The sequence below is a fragment of the Lipotes vexillifer genome, unplaced genomic scaffold (genome assembly GCF_000442215.2).
Source record: "Lipotes vexillifer unplaced genomic scaffold, Lipotes_vexillifer_v1.1 scaffold173, whole genome shotgun sequence".
Taxonomy (NCBI): domain Eukaryota; kingdom Metazoa; phylum Chordata; class Mammalia; order Artiodactyla; family Lipotidae; genus Lipotes; species Lipotes vexillifer.
Genome location: NW_006770924.1, coordinates 1,795,471 through 1,807,962, shown reverse-complemented (window position 1 = coordinate 1,807,962; position 12,492 = coordinate 1,795,471). Strand labels below are relative to the sequence as shown.

The 12,492-nt window shown below is 34.4% G+C and overlaps 1 protein-coding gene across 2 annotated transcripts in view; it reads left to right on the top strand.

Moving 5' to 3' along the window:
- BAZ2B (bromodomain adjacent to zinc finger domain 2B) overlaps positions 1 to 12,492 on the top strand; it is a 128,545-nt gene that overhangs the window by 110,473 nt on the left and 5,580 nt on the right. For both annotated transcript variants that reach the window (XM_007446456.1, XM_007446457.1), the window contains 3 exons: positions 2,445 to 2,591; positions 9,767 to 10,029; positions 10,288 to 10,431. In XM_007446456.1, coding sequence (XP_007446518.1) covers positions 2,445 to 2,591; positions 9,767 to 10,029; positions 10,288 to 10,431 — 554 coding nt within the window. The remainder of the gene's footprint in view (positions 1 to 2,444; positions 2,592 to 9,766; positions 10,030 to 10,287; positions 10,432 to 12,492) is intronic.

The window sequence follows — 12,492 nt, the reverse complement described above, 5'->3', positions numbered from 1 at the left end:
TTTCCCTATACAGATTAGAATTTACTATAAGTTTTAAGGCATTGTTCAGGTCATCTGGTAGCATTTTTACCAGGTAAAAATAATTTTCCTTCTAAAAATCATTATTAAAACCAGTTTTAAAGTCACCTTAAACAAATATGTTTGGTGAAATGTAGGATATAATGATAAAAAAAGATTCAGTTCCTATATCAGAATCAAATTTGTACAGTTACTTTTCTCATCTACACCAAAACAATCATCACAATGTAGGCAGTTTTGTTATAACCTATAACACAGAAACCCAAAACTTGTACCAAAATCTACCTTTATATTAGTATACTTACTTTCTGCAATCTAAAGCTTTATTTCAGGTTTTGCAAACTTCTTTTCCATTGTTATTAATAAATTAATATACATTCATCATTATTTAACTCCATCTCATAATTTTTATTTCTTTTTTTAATGTTTAATAATACATTATTTGCTATAAAACTACTTTGAAAAGAAGGCAGAGTTTCTTATTGAAAAATTAATGAGCACTTGGTAACCTTTAATTAGAAATGTAACAAAACCTATAATAATCCTCATAAGAAGTCCTAAAAAAAAATGTTAAAGTGCTCAATATCTTTAGAAATATCCTCTTTACCAGAAACCATGCTTACTAGGAAAGAAGGAGCTGCCATGATTTGCCTCCAGATACTTCTCAGCCCACACGATATGTTTTCTGTTGTTAATGTTAAGCAATCGGCAACATCCACTGTTTTTTTTTACTGTGGTAGCAGAGGAGTTAAAACCAAATTTTACTACATTTGCTCTAACGTATTGTGAGCTATTACTGTGGATTTTCGAAAATGTTATGAACTTGATACCTGCCACCCTTTCTTAATAAGTATCAGAAAATAATTTTATTTTTAAATCATAAATGTGAGATGTAAGACAGGCTTCATAGTATTTTTACCTATTGTAGAAAACAATGAGAATTTACTTAATGTTCATGAATCTGATTTTTAAATTTTATTGTTATAGGAATTGAAATATAACCTTCGAAATGTTATTTCTCAATGAGTATTTTTATAATAGAAGTTTTAAAGAAATAACTCAAATTTGGAGAAATAACACCATATTAAGGTATTTAGTGATGTGGTTATCAGGAAAGGTCATAAAATAAATACTTACTGTTGGGATATTAAACTCTACTGCTTTTGCTCTTAGTACACTTGCCAGTTTTAGTATTACATGTATATTACATATATTTGCTAGATATTTGTTAAGGTGAATAGCATGTATCTGCTGTTTTGACAAGATTCTTAAGCTATCATTGGTGTACGTATTGAGTTATGAAAGACTATTTTAGACATTCTCAGATTAAGATTTAATGTTTTATTGAAATTAAAAAATTAAGTTTGAACAATTAAGCTATTTTGTTTTTAACAGTATATAAATACATAACTTAAAATTAGTACAAATGATTTATAATTTAAATGTTTTAATTATTTTTAATTGAAATATAGTTGATGTACAATATTATATTAGTAATGTTTTCATTTTTTGGAATATTGATTACAGGACATTGTCTACTGTGACAAATAAAAACTAAATGTCAAAATATAATGTTAGTACTTACCATTTTTTAAAGCCATCTTTAAAGTTTTTACCTGTCTAATCTTCCTCCTTTCCCTTTGTGAAACTTGTTATACAGAATATGTGTGCATGGGGAAAAAAAAAAATCTCTTTATAGATTTTAAAGTTCTTAATGGTATTAGAAGTTTTTCAACAGAGAAGAAACAATTTTATTTTTAGTCCTAGAAAATAAATTATGACTTCTAAATTCTTTTATTTAATTTATTGTATCAATTTCTTTTTCCCTTGGAAACCATTTTGTAGGATCCATTTTCTACATTTGTGACACATGTTTGATTTGGGTTGATTTCCAAAGTTTCCTGATTTGGACATAGTCAAAATACAGTGACATCTTATTACTATTATTTATAATTCTGTTACTAATACAAGTTCCTAATTTTGATCTTAAAAATTACTCTAACTTTTACTTATTTCTTTCTCAGGATATCATGAGGATGCTAAGATAAGCAAATGACGAAATATATTAAAAAATTAAAACACCATGTATTAAAGCTATTCATTGCTTTATGTGCTCTAATGTCATGTTAATTATTTCATATGTTAATGTGTACATGCTTCTGAAGTGTGTGCAGGCATTCAACCTCTAGCTTTGTTTTTTGCAGTGTACCTGAAATGTGCATTTACCCCAACTGAACTGCTCACCCCATCATGTGGTCCATATCTGTGTAACGAGAGATACATAGATGTGTATGGCTACTGTATATTTGTTAGCAAGCAGAATGTTCATTACTAATATAAATTAGGAATTAATGGTGTGTTTAATATCCCCCAAACTATTATTTGAAGCAGAGTGTTAATTTTAAATGATTTTCCATGTATTATAGTACTGCCAGATCTGTCGAAAGGGAGATAATGAAGAACTGCTCCTCCTCTGCGATGGCTGTGACAAAGGCTGTCATACATACTGCCATAGACCCAAGATTACAACTATACCAGATGGGGACTGGTTTTGTCCAGCTTGCATTGCTAAGGTAAGACTGATCTAAAACTAAATTTTTTTTAATTGAAGTATAGTTGATTTACAATATTGTGTTAGTTTTGGGTATACAGCAGAGTGATTCAGTTATATTTTTTTTTCAGATTCTTTTCCATTATAGGTTATTACAAGATTTTGAATAGAGTTCCCTGTGCTCTGCCGTAAATCCTTGTTGCTTATCTATTTTATGTGTAGTAGTTTGTATCTGTGAATCCCATACTCCTAATTTATCCTCCCCACCACCCCCACCACCACCTTTCCCCTTTGGTAACCATAAGTTTGTTTTCTAGAAATCTGTTTTGTATATAGATTCTGTTTTGTATATAGATTCATTTGTATTATTTTTTAGATTGCACGTATAAGTGATATGATATTTGTCTTTCTCTGTCTAACTTACTTCGCTTAGTATGATAATCTCTAGGTCCATCCATGTTGTTGCAAATGACAATATTTCATTCTTTTTTATGGCTGAGTAATAGTTCATTGTATATGTGTACCACATCTTCTTAAACCAATTGTCTGTTGATGGGTACTTGGGTTGGTTCCATGTCTTGGCTATTGTAAATAGGGCTGTTATGAACATTAGGGTGCATGTATCTTTTCAAATTAAGAGTTTTCACCTTTTCTAGGTATATGCCCGGGAGTGGGATTCCTGGATCGTATGGAAGCTCTATTTTTAATTTTTTAAGGAACCTTCATACTGTTTTCCATACTGGCTGCACCAATTTACATTCCCACCAACAGTGTACTAGGGTGCCCTTTTCTCCACACCCTCTCCAGCCTTATTATTTGTAGACTTTTTGATGATAGCCATTCTGATTGGTGTGAGATGATACCTCATTGTGGTTTTGATGTACAGTTCTCTAATACTTAGTAACGCTTAACGCTGAGCATCTTTTCATGTGCCTGTTGGCCAGCTGTATGTCTTATTTAGAGAAATATCTATTTAGGTCTTCTGCCCATTTTTCGATTGGGTTGTTTGTGGTTTTGATATTGAGTTGTATGAGCTGTTTGTGTATTTTGGTTATTAACCCCTTGTCAGTTGCATCATTTGCAAATATTTTCTCCCAGTCTGGTAGGTTGTCTTTTTGTTTTGTTGGTTTCCTTTGCTGTGGAAAAGCTTTTAAGTTTGATTAGGTCCCATTTATTTTGGCTTTTATTTCTTTTGCCTTGGAAAAGTGATGTAAGAAAATATTGCTATGATTTATGTCCAAGAATGTTTTGCCTGTGTTCTCTTCTCGGACTTTTATGTCTTATGTTTAGGTCTTTAAACTATTTTGAGTTTATTTTTATATATGGTGTGAGGGTGTGAGGGAGTGTTCTAATTTCATTGATTTAGCAGTCCAGCTTTTCCAGCACCACTTGCTGAAGAGACTGTTTTTTCTCCATTGTATATTCTTACCGCTTTTGTTGTAGATTAATTAACTGTAGGTGTGCGGGTTTATTTCTGGGTTCTCTATTCTGTTTCATTGATCTATATGTCTGTTTCTGCCCCAATACCACACTGTTTTGATTACTGTAGCTTTGTAGTAGTGTCTGAAGTCTGGAAGGGTTATGCCTCCATCTTTGTTCTTTTTCCTGAGGATTACTTTGGCAATTCTGGGTCTTTTGTGGCTCCATATAAATTTTAGTATTTTTTAAGTAGTATTATTACTTACAACTTTTTAATTGCCAGATCAAAATGAAGAGTTTTATGGGGATTTTTTTTTTGAGATATAATTCGTATACTGTAAAATTCGTTTTAAAGTGTGCGATTCAGTGGTTTTTGATATATTCACAAAGTTGTACAACCATCACCACTATCAAATTCCAGAACATCTTCATGATCCCCAAAAAGTATGCTTGTACGCATTATCATTCACTCCCCATTCCCCTTCTCTTCTCAGCCTTTGGCAACCATTTAATCTATTTTCTATCTCTGTGGGTTTGCCTATTCTTGTCATTACATATACATCAAGTCATACAATATGTGGCCTTTTTCTTTCACTTAGCACAATATTTTCAAGGTTCATCTGTGTTCTAGCACTTCATCTTTAAAGTCAAATGATATTTCATTATATGGACAGACTACATTTTGTTTATCTGTTCAGCTGACGGACACTTGGGTTGTTTCTACATTTTGGCTTTTATGAATAATGCTGCTTATGAACAGTCATACCCAAGTTTTTATATGAATATATGTTTTCAATTTTTGTTATATACCTAAGAGTAGAATTGCTAGGTCATATGGTAATAAGCATATGTATTTTAAGTCACTTTCCAGTCACATATAAATTGGAAACCTGTGAATTCTTATACTAATTGATTAAAGAGTAGCACTATGATAAAGTAGAAAGAAATGGGTTTTAGAGTTATAAAGTAAGGAGTAAGAAGTGTGAAAGGGTTAGAATGTATTGAGGGCCAGACTCTTTGTTAGGTTTTCCCTATCTCAGACACTCTCTTCCATGTTTAATCTCTTAACGTAGTTACTACCAGTAACTACCACCACTTCATAAACTCAGTTTCAAGCATCCATCTCTCCACTGCCTCCTTTCTTTCCTCTTCACTCCCTCTAGCGCTCCAACTCCAATAATTCTTTGATCTCATCAGGACCTTCAATTCATTTATCTTAAGACCTTTTCACTGTCCCTCTCCCCATTCACGTCCTCTCTTTCCTCCTATAATCACTGCATCCACCCTTAGCTCCTGTGCCTCTCTCTCACTTGGTAAAACCATCATTCTGGTTAATCCAACTTTATGACTTCTCCAGCACCTGTATATTCAGATACAAAGGTATCTTGAATGTGGCTGGAGAAAACACCCACCCCTTTAAATTTAAGGCTAAGAGAGCCTTTAGTGGTGCCTGATAATTTACTGTCTCCTCCATCCTCATTCTCAGCTGATGACCTTACTCCCATTTCACTATGATAATGGAAGCCATCAGAAGAAAATATCACAAGCATCCACCACCACACCTACCATCCTTCCTATATCTGGGCTCTCATACTCTACCCTCCCTCCTGTTGCCATGAACTGCTTGTGTGCCCCTAACTAAGCCAGCAAGCCCACTTGTGCTTCAGATCCCATCCCCTCTCACCTCCTTAGGAGAATGGCTCCAGCAGTTCTGTCTTCTCCTGCATCATCAGTTTTTCCTTCTACACTGGGTTCTTTCTCATCAGCCTACTAACATGCTACTATTTCTCCCATCTTACAAAAACTAAACAAAACCCCTCTTTTGGCCTCACTTCTTCCTTGATCCACTTGCCCCATTTCTCCCCTTCCCTTTACTGGAAAGTTTTCTGTTCTGGTTCTTTCTGATTTCTCTCCTCTGATTCACTCTTAAACTCACTCCAGTCATATTTTCATGTCCACAGCTTCTCCAAAGTTTCTCTTACTGTGCCCACAAGTGACTTCCACATTGCTCGGTCCAGTGATCAATGCTTAGATCTCACCTAACCCATCACTTACATTTGATAGAATGGAACTTCCCCTCCTCCTTGAAATCCTATCTTCACTTGTCTTCTAGGATACCATACTCACCTGATTTTCTTCTTCCTTTTGCTCCTTTTCAGTCTCCTTTGATGGTTTTTCTCACCTCCCAGATCTATAAATATGGAGTGCTTTCTTAGCTTCAAAGTTGTATCTGTAAAATGGAATCGTATCTGCTTTGCGGGGATTTGTAAGGATCAAATATTGTCGTGTGTTTGAAGGTTTTTATGACTTTAAAATTCTGTGATCTATTTTTTTGGGGGGGGATATATTTATATTAATACCTTATTATATTTTAGGCTATATTTTACAAAATAGCAGAGGTCTCACATGGCACCATATTCACTAATAATTGCTTTTTTATTTCTCATTACTTGATCATTTTTGTTATATATAGTTAAATGTAGTTTAATAATAATAATCTTCCCTGGTGGTACATAACTTATCTTTTAACTTCATAAACGTCAAGTTATAGAAAAGTGTCTCTAATACTTTATGAATTACTAACAAATCAGTGTTTTAATTCTTGGGGGTATCATCTGGTAGGCTATAGGAGGTTTTGTTTTCTGTAAATTTGCTTAAATTAGAATTCTGGCTATCTATCATTTCAGGAATGGACTAGAAGATGTGAGGTGTATGATCTCATCTAAACCCTTCTATGTAAATGCAGCTTTCTAAGCCTCTGCTTTCTTGTTTTTTTAATGTGGTGGATTAGGTGATATGTTTCTTACAGCAATAACAGATGTTATAAACACTGGATTTTGGTAAAGATTTTTAAAGTTAAGGTTTTAAAAATATCTTTCCAGTAATTCAGTTATTTACAAATATTTATATTATACAGCTTGCTCTCAAATAGCTATTTCTGCATATGTCATTGTGACTGTTTTTATTCTGTGTATATGTGTGTTTTCATGCCAATATATATACATACACTATGTATATATATTAAAGATAGATATATATACTTTCAGGATCACAGAATCAAAAAACCTGCATGTGTGTATATATATACCTATTTATACACACTCATACACACACACACACACAAGAAATTTTAAATTCCAGTGCCTACAAAAGCCAAATAACACAAAAGAGTTGGGACTGTAGCAAACAGGAAAGTCAAGCCATGGCCCCATTTATATGTGACAGACATTGCTCATCTCCAGCCGTCATGGAGACATGTGGGCCCAGTGTTCCAGGATCTACCAATATTTCAAGATTATGGATTTTTATGCATGCCCTCCCAAATGTTAAATGTTGGCAACAAATTCAGGATTTTTACAAGCATTATGAGCCAAACAACACCACATTCTGTGGGCTGTTTACAGCCTCTGAGCCACCAGTTCACAACTTCTGATGTATAGATATACAAGCATAACAGAAATGAGCCCTTGTATGTGTAATCTGATAGGTTTGGCTTAAGATATCATGAAGTTCCTCTTTGGATTTGGGCTCTAATAAGATAGAAAGGGTGGGGAAGGGTCACTTCTCTGTCGAAGAACAAAGTCATCAGTAACAGAGCAACTGTGTAAAAGCTTGCTTTTCAAAGTGTATGTGCATGATCTAATGAGGTAAGCTGACAAACATCATTTATAAAAGAAAGAGAGGCTTCATTGTCTTTTTAAAACATCACGAAAGTTTTTATTTCTGTGGATTTAAATTTCATGTTTTCTTACTATGAGTATTAATTTGTTAGAATATGATCCCAAGTATTGGGATCCGTAACATCTTATGGAAAAACCCAAATGAACTTTTTGGCCAACCCAATAGTATTTTCGTTCAAATAGGAACTAGAAATTTTGACCCATTATTCATGAAATTTTGTTCTTTTTAAGTAACACAATTACTCAATCTAACTTAATTTAATCTTCATTAAATAGACCTTTTCCTCATGAACTAAGCATTCTCTTTCTCTTTTTTTATGATTTCAGAGTGCTAAAATCTCAGTGCAATATAAAAACTCAAAATAATCAGATTTTAGTGAATAAAAATTAATAAACTAAATGGAGAAGAGACTTAGTAAAACATATTAATTATTCCAGTTAGTTTCAAGGGGTAGTGATTCTTTCATATGGTATGGGGAAGATGTTAGATTTATGGTTTGTTTTATTATTTTAGTCAATTAAAATATTTCTTTAACTATACTTTTAACCTACCAATAGAGAAACAAATAATTTTAATTGCTTGATTAAAAGCAATTTTTAAAAATAATGCTAGAAGAGGTCCTGAAATCCTCAAAGAAATTGGTATGAAGTACTCCACAGAAATGTTTTTCAGCCAAATTCATTTCAAGGATACCTCCAACTTTAAATTACAGCTGATTGATATCTGACCCTAAGTCTTAAGTCTAAGATTTCTTAATAGTCTGGGTAAGAGAGGAAATAATTTGCTAAAAGAGGATAAACACTGTTCTGGAAAATTAAAACAAAAACCATACATTACAGGGTCTTGGCACTGATATTCTTCTATGATCTGATATATTTATTGTAGTATTGTAAAATCTGAAAATACAGATTTATTTCGCTATTTCTAGGTTGAGGGGTGTGGTGGGCAGCTATCGTTACATCAGTGTGCTGCCTGTACATTGTAGTTAGTTGCGTAAGGCCACGTTGAGGTTTTTTGAAGTTGTTTTTTTGTGTTTTTTTTTCCGTGTAATTTTAGAGCTAGAATGACCGTACCAATTGTGTGGCTTATCTTTCTTATTTTACAGGTTAGAAAACAGGGACTCACAGATATTTTTGTACAAAGTTCCATAGCTAGTTACTGACAGAGCCATAGCTGGAAATCACATTCTTGATTCCAAATATAATCTTTTATGCTGTTTCTTTATTGTTTTCCTCAAAAACAGATATTTTTTCCCCTCTTCCTTCACCTCTGCTTTGTTCACACCCGGTAACCACAAGTTTGTGGAACTCTATTCTTATAGAAAATGCTTTTTTTCTTTATCTAGAAAGAAATATCAATTTCCAGTAGATCTGATCATTTCTAAAGAACTTTTTCTCTATTGGACACGTCATGAGCTATTTTCCTTGTTTTCGCCTAGCTTCTTAATGATCTCTTCAACTTTCTTATTAATAAGATCTATATTTTTGTTTCTATTCAACCTTTGTTCTTAATTATACTGTGCTCCAAAAGATAGTACTTTTGTATCTTTAAACTCATTCAGTTAGTGACCTAGACCAGGGGTCCCCAGCCCCCAGGCCTCAGACCCTTACCTCGGTGGCCTGTTAGAAACCAGGCCGCACTGCAGGAGGTGAGTGGCAGGGAGCGAGTGAAGCTTCATCTGCCGCTCCCCAGTCCTCCCCATTGCTCGCGTTACTGCCTGAACCATCCCACGTCCATAAAGAATTTTCTTACGTGAAACCGGTCCCTGGTGCCAAAAAGGTTGGGGTCCGCTGACCTAGATTAAAGAAATACTGCTGATAAGTTCTATAGTTCCGAAGATGGATTACCACGAGATCAACATCTTCAGATTTTAAGAATTCCTAAAATAAATTTTCACGCTTTATTAGATTTTTGCCTCATATTATGGGAGAACAAATTCATAGATCTCTCTTGAAAATAATAAAATGATCAACGTTCGAGATCAGAGATAATATTCTTTTTGTTGGCCCTGTCAGGCTTTCCTAACTTAAAATAATAAAAGGCCTGTAGACAGTTATTTTTCTTATACCTCATTTCCTTTTTTTTTTTAAATTAAAGGCAAGTGGTCAAACTCTAAAAATCAAAAAACTTCATGTCAAAGGAAAAAAGACTGAGTCAAAAAAAGGCAAGAAAGTAACTTTAACAGGGGATACTGAGGATGAAGACTCTGCATCTACAAGTAGTTCATTAAAAAGAGGAATCAAAGACCTGAAAAAAAGAAAAATGGAGGAAAACACTTCTATTAGTTTGTCAAAACAAGAAAGTTTTACTTCTGTTAAGAAACCTAAAAGAGATGACTCCAAGGACCTAGCTCTTTGCAGGTATTATTTCAGTTTTCATGTACTGTATATTTACAACTTCCTATTTTATTTGCTTAGAAATCTACCATACTAAAGGCAACTTTTTCACAATTTGTGTAAGTAGGAAATGAAAGTCTATAGTATAAGTAAATATATTCTTTTATCTTTTAAAATAAATTAATTTGCATTTTTTACTTGAAAGATTGTGAAAGGTAAATTTTTAATAAAAATAGATATTTCTAAAGCATAGATACTGATTTCAGATATTGTTTTCTTTAGTATGATCCTTACTGAAATGGAAACTCATGAGGATGCATGGCCTTTTCTGCTTCCTGTAAACTTGAAACTTGTTCCTGGTTATAAGAAAGTTATTAAGAAGCCTATGGATTTTTCCACAATTAGAGAGAAATTAAGTAGTGGACAGTAAGTAAATCATTTCAGTTCAATATTTATTGAATGCTTGGTATATGCTGGGTACTTTTCGAGTGAGCCAAAAATACATTAACAGCAAAGACATAGGCTCTGCCTTTGGAGAGGTGTGTGTGTGTGTGTGTGTGTGTGTGTGTGTGTGTGCGCGTGCGGGCGTGCACGCGCATGCGCGTGCGTTTGGTCAGGGTAGTATAGTATGTAAGACAAATCAATTTAAATTATTTAAATAATTAAAAAGCAGTGTGATAAAGCATTTTTACATTGGAAGGACACCAAACTCAGCCTGGAAGGTAAGGAAGAGTATCAAGAAAGCCTCCCAAAGTAAATTACATGTAAGCTAGAGCTCGTATTGTACATCAGTGGAATATTGACACTGTCTCATGTGGATTTAATAAAAATTGACTCTGTAATATTTTCAGATTATTACAATGTAGAGATAGAAGATCATTGGAAATTTTAACTATTAAAAACTTTATTGTGAGTTGGAGAATACTAAAAATGTGTTTATTAAATGTGGAAGAAAATTATTATTTGCTCCTCTCTACCATGTTCTTTCTCTTTGTGATCCTATCCAAAGAGCAAAATGACTTCTGGCCACAGTTAATGATCTTTGTTAGATTGCCTCAGACTTCTTGCCAGAGAGTAGCAGCTGTTAGATGTTGGCATTTATTTGGTTCTGGACATTGGACACTGGTTCTAGCCATTTTGGAGCCACAAGAATAAGGCTGTTCTCTTACAAAGCAAGCCCACACAAAAGCATTCCATGTGTTAATGGCCAGGAGCTGTGCATCTCCCTTCTCCATTCTCCCTGCACCCTTTATTCCTGCATACCAGTTTACCTTAGTGTAGCCCATGCGCATCACTTCAGGCAAAGTCATAAATAAGGAGAAAGAAGGAACTTTACATTTAAAAAAACTATAAAATATATGTAATTGCATTATTATTGTTATTATTATTATGTTCTTCCTAGATATTCTTTTGGTGAAAATCACTATAATCTGTAATTTATACTCAGTTTAGAAGAGTTGAGTAGAACTTAGCTCATAAAGATCAGTGTCTGTCTTACATGTATCAGATGATTGATTTACGAGACTAACCAAATGACTAGTTTATTTCTCTGGAGGCTGAACTGTCAATCTTTTAAAGAATTATGTCTGTCCCATTTTATTATTTTTTAATTTCGAAAGGGACCTGCCTAAATTCCGAAAACATTAAAACTGTTGGTCCTTTTTCTTTTTTTTTTTCTTTTTTTCTTTTTTTTTTTTTGCGGTACGCAGGCCTCTCACTGTTGTGGCCTCTCCTGTTGCGGAGCACAGTCTCCGAACGCGCGAGCTCAGTGGCCATGGCTCACGGGCCTAGCCGCTCTGCGGCATGTGGGATCCTCCCGGACCGGGGCACGAACCCGTGTTCCGTGCCGTGTCGGCAGGCGGACTCTCAACCACTGCGCCACCAGGGAAGCCCAAAATTATTGGTTCTTATATGATCCAAATAGCAAAAACTTCTGTCTATATATGAACTGGTTCTTTTGCTTTTGCTTCTTTTTTTTTTTAACATCTTTATTAGAGTATAATTGCTTTACAATGGTGTGTTAGTTTCTTCTTTATAACAAAGTGAATCAGTTATACATATACATATGTTCCCATATCTCTTCCCTCTTGCGTCTCCCTCCCTCCCACCCTCCCTATCCCACCCCTCCAGGCGGTCACAAAGCACCTAGCTGATTTCCCTGTGCTACGCGGCTGCTTCCCACTAGCTATCTGTTTTACGTTTCGTAGTGTATATATGTCCATGCCACTCTCTCGCTTTGTCACAGCTCACCCTTCCCCCTCCCCATATCCTCAAGTTCATGCTCTAGTAGGTCTGTGTCTTTATTCCTGTCTTACCCCTAGGTTCTTCATGACCTTTTTTTTTTTTCTTAGATTCCATATATGTGTGTTAGCATACGGTATTTGTCTTTCTCTTTCTGACTTACTTCACTCTGTATGACAGACTCTAGGTCCATCCACCTCACTACAAATAACTCAATTTCGTTTCTTTTTATGGCTGAGTAATATT